General features: G+C 32.9%; 1 protein-coding gene across 1 annotated transcript; it reads left to right on the top strand.

The window, feature by feature from the left end:
• The first annotated feature begins 527 nt into the window (after window positions 1–527).
• LOC137648146 (putative CENPB DNA-binding domain-containing protein 1) lies at window positions 528–974 on the top strand. Its single transcript, XM_068381076.1, has one exon. It carries the CDS (start codon window positions 528–530, stop codon window positions 972–974), a length of 447 nt encoding a protein of 148 aa, XP_068237177.1.
• The last annotated feature ends 11744 nt before the right edge of the window (window positions 975–12718 follow it).

The raw sequence follows: 12718 nt of genomic DNA, 5'->3' as shown, positions 1-12718 counted from the left end.
TTTAGCCTACTAATGATGGCATGAAATATAGTATAAGCCAGTAAGGCGACACAGTTCTTTTACTAAAATTATATTTCCCAAAACTTATTTAATGATTATATATATATATATATATATATATATAATTATATATATATATATATATATATATATATATATATATATATATATATATATATATATATATATATATATATATATACACACACAGTGGAACCTCTACATATGATTGTCCCAGCATACAAATTTTCCAACATCCAAAGTAAATTTCGACCAAATTTCTGTCTCGACACCCGAAGTCTTGCTCCAACATACGACGTAAATCATATGCGTGTGCGGGGAATTTTTTTGAAAGCGTCGATCGTAGTTTCTTGTTGACGCCGCTAGAGGGCAGCACATCGGAGGGACGCCAATCGAGCGTCGCCTTGATCAGTCCTCTCATCTCGTACGTCTGTTCTCTTTTCGCTCAGTTATTAATAGTGCTTTTTATCTTCCTTTTTCACGTTTTGTTTTTGTGTTTTGTAATCATGTGTCCTAAAAAGCTCAGTTTTGGTTCAGGAAGTAGTAGTGGTGAGAAAAACAAGAAGTCAATGTTTTCATTAGAACTAAAACAAGAAATACCAGAAAAGCATGAGCGAGGTGTGCGTGTTAGTAATTTGGCTAAACAATATGGTCGGAATATGTCTACTATCTCGACGATCCTAAAACAGAAGGCAACCATTAAAGCAGTGAAACCTTCGAAGGGGATCACGACTATCTCAAAAAGTCGTAGCCCTACCCTGGAAGAGATGGAACGCCTTCTGTTAATATGGATAAAGGAAAAGGAGATTGTTGGCGGTACGATCACTGAAACGATCAATTGTGAGAAGGCCAGCGCTATCTATTGTGACTTGAAGGCGGCGGGCTCTGGGGATGACAAGGGGGAGAGTTCAACCGATCCTACGACGGAGGAATTCAAGGCGTCTCGAGGATAGTTTGAGAAATTAAGGAAACGGACCGGGATTCATTAAGTTGTTCGGCATGGAGAAGCTTCAAATTCGGACACCAAGGGTGCTAAACACTTTGGTAAAAAGTTCGAAAGCATCGTGGAGGAGGAAGGCTACGTAGAGCAGCAGATTTTCAGCTGTGATAAAACGGTCTGCTTTGGAAAAAGATGCCTAGTTTAACATACATTACCGCCGAAGAGAAGAAAATGCCTGGACATAAGCCAATGAAGGATCAGTTGACTCTTGCGTTTTTTGCCAACACCAGCGGGGACTGCAAAATTAAGCCTTTATTAGTTTACCATTTTGAAACCCTAGGGCATTTAAAGCACATAGAATTAAGAAAGACCTGCTATATGTTCTATGACGTTCTAATTCTAAGGCTTGGGTCACTAGGCATATTTTTGTCGAATGGTTAAGGTAGTTTCCGGCCCTGCTGTCAAGAAGTACCTTCAGGAGAGGAATTTGCTTTTGAAGTGCTTGCTTTGTTTGGACAATGCACCCACTTACCCCCCAGGACTCGAAGTTGATATCATTGACAAATACAAATTTATCAAATTCTTGTATCTTCCACCGAATACCACCCCTATCTTCCAGCCCAGGGACCAGCAAGTCATCTCTAATTTTAAGAAGCTCTACACCAAGAACTTATTTAAAACAGTGCTTTAATGTCACGCAAAGCACCATCCTAACTTTGCGTGAATTTTGTAGGAACCATTTTAATACCGTGCACTGCTTAAAGATCATTGATCCGGCTTGGGAAGGAGTAATTCGTCGGACACTGAATACAGCTTGGAAGAAGCTCTGGCCTGATGCTGTTGCTCCCAGAGATTTTGAAGGTTTTGGCCCCGAGAATGAACTTGTGCTTGCCGCCGAGGAAGACGTCGAAGAGATTGTATCCCTTGGCAAGTCCATGGGTCTGGAGGTGGATGAAGATGACATTACCGAACCCGTCGATGAGCATCATGAAGAGCTCACAACCGAGGAACTCAAGGAGCTGCAAACCATGCAGCATGATGAGTTCCAAGCGCAGTTGAATGAGTCGAGAAGACCGAGGAGGTAGGCCAAATCTTAGGTACGGCTAAAATAAAACAGATGTTAGCATATGATCAACAATTGGTTGATTTCATCGACAAGCATCACTGCAGAAACTCCAGGTTTGCCGTGTAGTTGTGCAGTTCGATGATGTTTGTTTAACTAATTTTAGAGAAATTCTCATAAGCCGTACGAAGCAAGTTTCTCTCGATAGTTTTTTTAAAAAATCTACGAAACGGTCTAGTGATCATGATGAAAAGAAAGAAAGTGAAGCAAAGAAAAGGAAGACGGAATTGAGTGGAAGTGATTGAAATTAAAAATAGAAAAGAAAAAAAATGTGAGAAAAAGGTATAAAATTATAAAAAAAAATTAAGCTAGGTGAGGTTAAAGTTATCGTAGTGTAAGTTGGAGTAAGTAATCATACGTTATCCCAGTCGCTGTCTCTACCTCCCTAATGATCTTCCGTCTTCTCCTGGTAGCAGTCCCTACACCTGCACTGGACTGTCGCTAAGGTAAAGTGTTAATAAAAAACCCCTTTTTTATTTATTATTTCTTTATTATTCTTTTTTTAGATATTTCTTTATTATTCAGTTGCATTAATGTTACGTGTAATTATGTGTAGCAATTTATTAAGGAGTTATTATAAGATTTTAGGCTGCGGAACGAATTAAAGAAATTACAGTGTATTCTTATGGGAATATTTGCTCCAACATACGATCATTTTAACATAAGAAGCAGTTTCTGGAACGAATTAAGATCGTATGTAGAGGTATCACTATATATATATATATATATATATGTGTGTGTGTGTGTGTGTATAAATATACACATACATACATACACATACCACACACACACACATATATATATATATATATATGTACAGGTATCACTTATATATATATATATATATATATATGTAGAGGTATCACTTATATATATATATATATATATGTGTGTGTGTGTGTGTGGGGTGTGTAAAAATATACACATACATATATATATATATATATATATATGATAAATTTTGTACATTTTTACGTAAAAATGTGCAAAATTTATCATTAATTGAATGCCAAGTAACAAACTACCAATTAGCTACGATGGTGAAGATGGGTTGATTTCAATTCTAAGTATAAAATACCTGAATTCGACAGGTATAAGTACAGAAGAATTGTCATTGACTTTTATCTTTCTTCGTGGTCAAGTGGCTTAGTCACTGTCTATACAAGCTTGCCGACCAGGGTTCGATTCCTGGCCGTACCCAAGCTCTTGTCTTTGTGTGATTTCGCCTGGGGCTCTGATCCAGAGGTCGTTAAGAGAATCCAGACATTAATGTATCAAAAATATATATGGCTTATTTGGATATATATATATATATATATATATATGTATATATATATAAATATATATATATATATATATATATATATATCCATGTGTGTATACAGAAAAATTTTCATATAATTTTCATATATTTACACTAAAATATTTTCTTGGTAAAACTATTACAAATTTTGATAACTCCATGAACGCACTAACACTATAAAATCTCCAAACATATATACACAAACATTTAACCAGGCATGAACGTCTGCCTCGATTAGAAAGAAACGAATAAACTACAGTGGATAAAAATCGCGTCCCAAGCATCTCTCTCTCTCTCTCTCTCTCTCTCTCTCTCTCCTCTCTCTCTTCTTCTTCTTTTTCTTTTTCTTTTTATCTTTTAATTCTTCTTCTTCTTCTTTTTCTTTTTCTTTTTATCTTTTTATTCTTCTTCTTCTCAGCGTGTAAATATAGTCGCCTCGTCCTCCTTTCTTACGGCAAATGAGTCTCGTGTTGACTCAGCATAAATGATGAGAGAATATCTTCTCAGGCAGCCAATGGCATCTCATCCTTTAAGGCAGGTTTTCTTTCGCATCGCAGGAACGAATTCTTTTTATCCTTTTGAAGCAAATATATATATATATATATATATATACATACATTTATATATATATATATATATATACATATACATATATATATATATATATATATACACATCTATATACATATTTATATAATGTATATATATATATATATATATATTGATATATATACACACACACATATATATATATATATATAAATTATGTGTGTGTGTGTGTTTGTGTAAGTGGCAAATGAATCTCGTGCTTTTCAATCAGCTATGCAAATTGATTAATTCTTACCTTTTTGTTTGATTGAACAATTTAACTGATGATGAATTAATAATAAAAAGTAAGATAATGAGGATATATGAGATAATTAGCTATTTAACTTTAATTTTCAGCACAAGGAAAGTCCTTTGCTTATCCTGCATACATTTTACTGAGCACTAATAATATAAGAAGGTTTTAGGCCGGCATTGTGCTGTTTATATTTGTAATTAATATCGAGACGATTCTTTACCACTTTCTTATATTCATATTCCTTTAAGTGAGAGAGAGAGAGAGAGAGAGAGAGAGAGAGAGAGAGAGTTTTCCGTATGTTACATAATTTTACAAGAATATTCCGTCGTATGCAATACTCAAATGAAGTACAATGAAATAAAAAGCTGAGCATTGACGTATCCCTCCCGCGCACCAATATGTAAACAAAGGCAAGAAACAACGCCCTTACCAAAGGACCGAGTGCCAACGTCCGTTAGTTAATTCCTCTAGCAAAAGCCTCTTATATACAGAGGGGCTTCCATATCCTCATTAGTCTTCTCTATTACAGCCTTGATTACCATCAGTCGTTAGGGGACTTCCGGGAGATAGAAATCTTGAGGCAGGGCTGATAGGGCGTAGACATTGTCACAAGGGAAGTGTAATGTAGCCCTTAAATGTTGTAGTGTAGATTAGACAATCGTCTCCTGATTGTCTTGTTTGGTTTCAGCCTCATTTAGACATGTAATTTTTCGGCTATAATAAACAATTTTTACAATAGTAGGATATTTGTTTTATTTTAAAGAAACTTAAAAGTTTTTATTTATCAATTTTTGTTTATTATTTTCGGAATATCCAATATATTTTTGTCTTAAAATTCAAACCACCATAGCAGTTTTCCTGTTGACTTGAAAACTATCTGAAGCTAAGATTCCAGAGAGATGAGATTCTTTCTTCGAATATTGAACCCCACTAAGATATCTATTCATTATAAAATGCCCATCTACCATACACACACACACACACACACACACATATATATATATATATATATAATATATTATATATATATATATATATATATATGTATATATATATATATATATATATCTGTATGTATATATATATATATATATCTGTATGTATATATATATATATATATATATACATATATATAGTATATATATAATATATATATATATATATATACATATATATATATATATATATATATATTATGAACATTTCCATTTTGAAAAGTAAATCGTAAATATATATAATAAAATAAAATCTTTTTCCCATGATGAGATGTTTTCTATCGTATTTTCACTAGTTTCTATCGTATTTAAGAACTCGATTGCATATTCTACAGAGTATGAAGTTAGAATTTTGTATCATGCACCGATATATTTTACTAAATACAAATGACTATCATTTATAAGCGTGGGGAAAAAAATTCAAAATCAAGTAACATTCAAGATAAAAACCTAATTGAGCAGAATAACTTTTTGAAGAAGTTCCAATGAGATTAAGCCATGAAAGCTGTTCTGTATCATTTGACACCTAAATTCTAAATGTATTTATGTATCTGTATAACTGTACTCCTTACTGGCTTCTATTTTTCATTGCGAGAACTATTCCTTTTTCGTACGTTTTACATCGAAAAATAAATATTTCTTTTCCGAATAGAATATTCTATATAATAGTATACCGTGATTCATTTTTTTCAAAATACAGTTCTATAAATTAAATCCTTTTTAGAAATACAGAGAAAAAATCTTTTTAACCTTACGTCTCTATAGGGAGAAATATTTCTTTATAAAATGGTAAAATTTCTTACTCCAGGATTATTTCAATTTTCCAGTGAATCAAGTTTCAAAATATATTTTTCTGTCTGTGGTAATATATATTACTTCATTTATGAATGTGACCTTACATGTGAACTCATATGTATAATTTTGGCTATATCTTGGTATAAATATTGTTCATTCAGTTTTTTTTTTCTCTTCTTTTTTGAGAAATTGAAGTGTTATATTAAGACAAATATAAACTTGAAGCTAAAAAATAATTTCAATAAAACTAAGAAAAAGGAGCGAATGCAGTTGACATGAAATAAGCATAATCAATAAACATTCGGTGAAATTTTATTTAATTATATATAAATATATATATATATAAATATATATATATATATATATATATATATATATATAATTGCAGATAATTCAGTAAACCAATAATTCCAAAGTAGTTCAAACAACATTATTCCATTGTTCATTAAATCATAAATTGCACAGGAAAAGAGATTTTTTTATTAGTTTGATTGTTCATTTAAGATACATGCTTCATTGTTTAATAGGTACGTTCAAAATTATAACTACCCTCCCCCCCCCTCTCTCTCTCTCTCTCTCTCTCTCTCTCTCTCTCTCTCTCTCTCTCCTAATCACTACCTTACTATTTTGTTATAAGAACAAAAATAGTTAGGCATTGCCTCATTTTAGTTAAAAGCGGAAATTTTTTATTTTTTTCCAAAAACCGATAAAAATTGCATGCAATTTTCTATATCGGAGGTAATTTAGTTAAAAATTTAGTTAAGTAAAACCTACAAACAAGTCAGTCTGCTTATATTTCTCCTCCTTTTCCAGAAATAAATACGAATCGTTTGTTGTCCCATTTTCTCAAGTATTTATAGAAAAAAAAAAATTAGCCAACCACCATTTTTGCCACTTTTTAAGCAAAAACTCGTCACTTGAATAATAATCGACGCGTGCAAATTCTTTTTAGCGTGCAAATCTCAACTTCCATCCAGGATTAGTGGACGAGCCATTAGTCCGCCCAAACTTTGATTTAATTAATAAAGTTTTGATGGAAACCAAGTGGTTTATTGCATACCTTCGATAACTTCCACCGTCCAATTAATCATGGCCATAGTATGCGAGTGACCTCCGTCCAACGCTTTTTGGCCAACGGAATTTTCAACCGAAAATTGCTTAATTAGATTGACAGGGAAAACGCGTTGGATATTAATTACTGAAAAGCATATCTTGTGTAATACAAGCGTTTAATTGACTTGAGCCAATGAACTATGTATGACAATGGAGTATCTGAAGAATGACATCTGCTTTGCAAACAGTTCTAGCAGGTAACTATCACATTTGGCATCTCTCTCTCTCTCTCTCTCTCTCTCTCTCTCTCTCTCTCTCTCTCTTAAAAACCTAGATTGCATATTCTTGATTTGGCATGAAAACATGGAAATGAAAATGCGTAAATGTAACCTTCAATACTACAAAAACTAAAATATACTTCAAACAAGGCTCCCGAGAATTACCAGTGAATACAGATTACATAAAGATACATTCATTATTATTAATTATCAATTGATAATTGATACATTTTAATTGATAATATCCATTATTCATTAATCATTATTCATTAATCATTAATCTTTAATCATTAATCATTAATCATTATCAATTATTAATTATTAGTTATTAATTATTAATTAATAGTTAATAATTAATAATTAATAATTAATAATTGATAATTAATTATTAATAATTATTATTTGATAAATATGAATCAATTATCAATTACCAATGATTAGTTATTAATTGTTAATTATTATTTATTAATTATCAATTATTGGTTATGTATTATTAATCATTATTTTCAAATTAATAACTATCAATCAATAATCAATAAATAATAACTAATAATTCGTAATCAATAGATAATTTATAATTGATAATTGATAATTAATAATTAATAATCAATAATCAATTATCAACAATCAATAATCAATAATCAATAAACATTAATCATTATTCATTAATCATTATTCATTATTGATTATTGATTATTATCTACCATTAATTATCAATTGTTAGTTATTAATCATTAATTATCAATTATTAATCATTAATCATAATTAACAATAATAATTAATAATTATTAATTATTAATTATTATTTATTATATTATATTATATATTATTATTATTATTATTATTATTATTATTACTATTATTATTATTATTATTATTATTATTATTATTATTTATTATTATTATTATTATTGCAAGCTAAGCTATAGCTCTAATTTGAAACCCCAGATAATAAAAGCACAAGGGCTCCAATAGGGAAAAATAGCCTAGTGCGGAAAGGAAACAATCAAAATAAATTTACAGTACTAAAAACAGTAAAAAACAATAAATTATATTTTCCATATAAAAACTATAACTTCAAAAAACCAGGAGAGAGAAAAATTAGATAGAACAGCATGCCCAAGTGTACCCTCAAGCTAGAAAAATTTAATCCAAGAAAGTGGAAGGTCATGGTACAGAGGTTATGGCAATATCCAAGTCTAGAGAACAGTGGCTTAATTTAGGAGTGTTCTTATCCTCGAAGAGCTGCTTACCATAGCTAAAGGGTCTCTTCTAACCTTGCCAAGAAAAATTAAAATGACCCGAATTAAAGAGAAGGATCGAATGTAGTTCTGTCAGGCTAGTCAAAGGACCCAATTACTCTCTAGCGATAGTATCTTAACGGGTGGCAGGTGCACTCGCCAACCTATTACCTAGTAAATAACAAGATATCAATTTCAGATCCGGTTTGAAATGATCATTCAGTTTTATTATTGGTTCGACGTATCTTCTCAGGTCTGCGGTAAAAGAGGATATTCAAAGCCTTGAGATTAACGTTATCAGGAAAATATTCTTTCCATGTTTATCTTAAAACAGCAGTTCATTTATCTGAAAGGATATTTTGTTCAAGCACTGACAAGGCTGCGTTATCTTCCATAAGAGAGAAATGCTTATGCTTTTCCAAATTTCATATAGGAGAGAGAGAGAGAGAGAGAGAGAGAGAGAGAGAGAGAGAGGTTGATTGAAAGATTTTTGACATCCTGGCATCTAAGGTCATCGACACCAGAGAGAGAGAGAGAGAGAGAGAGAGAGAGAGAGAGAGAGAAAGATTATTAGATTGATTGATTAATTGATTTAAAGTTTTCCGGCATCCAGACATCTAAGGTCATTGTCACCGGAGAGAGAGAGAGAGAGAGAGAGAGAGAGAGAGAGAGAGAATTAATATTATTGCACAACTAGTAGCAGCAACAGGTACAACGTCTTATGGACTATTGGTTTTAAAAGGTGGAACGTAATAGAGTGAATCCAGGTATCTGTATTCAATCTGGAACGTATAGACAAAAATAATGTCACACAAGTTAATATTGGCCATAAAAAGACTACTAATTAATGCATAATGAAACCTCTCTCTCTCTCTCTCTCTCCTCTCTCTCTCTCTCTCTCTCTCTCTCTCTTTTGCTCAGAGAGAGTTTATGCCTCGACGGAAAAGGGAGTACAATTTAACCATAAAAGAAACCCTTTCTGGTACAGCTCAGGAACATAAATAGTGGTCTACCCTTAAAGCTGCACTCTTTGGTGTAGATGCAACAGTTCCTCCTTTACTTAAACCAGATGGCTTAGTCACTCACTGTCCAAAGAAAAAGGCAACCCTGTTGGCTGATGTTTTTGACAGTAAACAGAGTGATGAAAAACTTGAACTTCCTCATTCCTGTTTTCCTAAGGCTAAACTAACTAGTTTAGGTTTTTGATCTCGTGAGATTAAAGCTTTGTTGATGGACCTTGATGCTTATGGAGGTGTAGACACAAATGGCATTTTTCTTTGTTTTTTTACAAAGACAGCAGATTTCTCAGCTCCAAAGTTATCTGTTATTTTGCGCAAGTTAGCAAGAAGAGGCGCTTTTAGCACTTCTTGGAGAATTGGTAATGTTACTTCTCTATGTAAATGTGTTTGTGGTAGCTCAAGTCTCACTGATTAACACCCAATTTCCATAACTCCCATATTATCTAAAGTTTTTGAAAGTCTTCTGGCAAAATATCTTAATAGGTTTGCTGAAGGTGATCATCTATTCCCTAGTTTGCAATTGGGTTTTCATAAAGGCCTTGGAGCATGTGATGCCCTTCTTACAATCTCTAATGCTGTACAGAAATCCCTTGATTGTGGTCAGAAAGTTCGTATGATTGGCCTTGATTTTAGTGCTGCCTTTGACTGTGTTAATCATGATGCCCTTGTTTTTAAACTGAAACAGTTGGGAGTGGGTGGGTCGTTTCTTAGCATTATTGTTGATTTTTTAAGTAATAGATCTCAAAGAGTTGTTGTTGATGGGCACCATAGTGAGCATATTAATGCAATATCTGGTGTTCCACAGAGTAGTGTTCTTGACCCATTACTTTTCATAATAAATACACATGACATGTGGTTTGGCCTAGAAAACAAGCTTGTTTCATATGCAGATGATGCTACTCTCTTTGCATCAATTACACACCCTGAATGTAGATCTGAGGTTGGTGAATCACTTAATAGAGATTTATCTAAAATTAGTGCATGGTGCAAATTATGGGATATGAAGTTGAATGCTAATGAAACTCAAAGTATGATTGTAAGTAGGTCAAGGACGGTGGCTCCTCAACATCCGGATCTCAGTATTGATAATAATTGTTTAAATTTATATGACTAAAAATTTTAGGTGTGATTCTCGATAGCGAATTTACTTTTGAGAAACACATTAGGTCTGTGTCTTATTCAATTTCACAAAAAAAAGGGCTAATTGAGAAAGTCTTATAAGATTTTCGGTGATCAATCTATTCTGAAGAAGTGTTTTAATTCTTTCATCCGTCCTTCTTTTGAGTATTGTTCTCCTGTCTGGTGGCCAGCTGCTGATTCTCATCTTAATTTGTTTGACAGAAACTTTCGGTCTATTAATTTTTTTATTCCTGATCTAGATATTAATCTTTGGCACCGCTGTTCAATTAGTTCATTATGGATGTTGCATAAGATTTTTCATAACTCTGACCATCATTTACATACAGGTCTCCCTGGACAATTCCACCCTGTTCGTAATACTAGGCAGGCAGTTAATTCCAATAGCTAGGTCTTCTCCATCATGAGGCTCAGTACTACACAGTATTCTAGAAGTTTTATTTCAGCTGTTACCAAGTTGTGGAAGTATCTTCCTAATCGGGTAGTTGAATCAATAAAACTTCAAATGTTCAAAGTTGGAGCAAATGTTTTTATTTTGACCAGACTGACATGAGTCTCTTTACAGTTTATATAGGGACATATCTGTTTTGACGTTGTTACTGTTTTTAGAATGAATAATTGTTAATTTATACTCATCATATATTCATTTCTTTATTTCCTTTCCTCACTGGGCTATTTTTCTCTAATGGCGCCCTTGGGCTTATAGCATCTTGCTTTTCCAGCTAGGGTTGTAGCTTGGCTAATAATAATAATAATAATAATAATAATAATAATAATAATAATAATAATAATAATAATAATAAACTGCAACGTTTGCCTCATGTACAACTGCCTTACTCTCACGATGGATAGAGATTTGGTGTCCCTGAGCTTATTACTTTTGACAGGTTTACCACTTTCACCTTTCAATTATGGACATCATTCTTGGGAATCGCTCTACATCAGACAACCACCTAAAACCCTGCAGCCAACGGAATGGATGAACATTTTCATCGCACCATCAGTGGAGCTTTGATGTCCCGCTGCAAGAACAGTTAACAGGCTTACCCAGCTTCCCTGGGTCATTAAAGGCCTAGAGACAAATCCTAAAGACACCCTTGCTGCCTTGGCAGCTTAAATGGTATATGGCATCCCATTGGTCACTCTTGCCAAATTGTTTCATCGGCATGCCACTCTGACAATCTCACCGCCTACGTCACTTTGTGAGAAAATTTACTCCATACCTCCAGACTTACAAGCCTCCAGCTAAGCAACTGACAATTCTGCACTCGGCAACGCACTTTTTCTTGCGAAACGACACTAGTAAGCAACCATTAATGCCCCCTTACAGGGGCCCTTTCCTTGTGAACATTCTTGGCAAAGAACACTGTGTCTCCATTGACCGCCTTAAGCCTGTGTATCTCCTGTAAGATGACCCACCTACAATAAGCCTCTCAAGAACAGGGCATCCCATTTCACATGTATGTAATTTTTAGGGGGGGAGCCATGTACCGCATGTATTTTATACACGCTCTTACACTAACGGTTTTCATTTTTTATCTTATCACTCGTATGTACGTATATATGTATGTATGTATGTATGTATATATATATATATATATATATATATATATTTATATATATATATATATATATATGTGTGTGTGTGTGTGTGTGTGTTTATATAAAATCGAAGATTGTTTATTAGAGTTTAGTTGCATTCACCTTGCCCCTCAGTTATCACCTAATGGGCTCCTCGTCCATACAAGTAGTATGCATAAGTACCAGTGTGGACATAACATAGAGTAAAAAAAAAAAAAGCTAGCAGGGTGAAGTCTTGCTTTCTATTAACTGATACATTGACTTTTTGTATTTTTACATATATTCCAATATGGATTAAAAGGGATAAAAATTCAACAAATGAAAAGAATGCCCAGAAGGTTTTTCATATCTTAGATAACAAAACCTAACACAAAATAAACCGAAATAA

The sequence above is a fragment of the Palaemon carinicauda genome, chromosome 10 (assembly GCF_036898095.1).
Source record: "Palaemon carinicauda isolate YSFRI2023 chromosome 10, ASM3689809v2, whole genome shotgun sequence".
Classification (NCBI taxonomy): Eukaryota; Metazoa; Arthropoda; class Malacostraca; order Decapoda; family Palaemonidae; genus Palaemon; species Palaemon carinicauda.
The sequence above is the reverse complement of the archived record's forward strand: the minus strand, read 5'-3'. Positions and strand labels throughout refer to the sequence as shown.

Bases quoted from the DNA above. Each gene is read 5' to 3' on its own strand.
- LOC137648146 (XM_068381076.1), top strand. From the start codon at position 528: ATGTGTCCTAAAAAGCTCAGTTTTGGTTCAGGAAGTAGTAGTGGTGAG.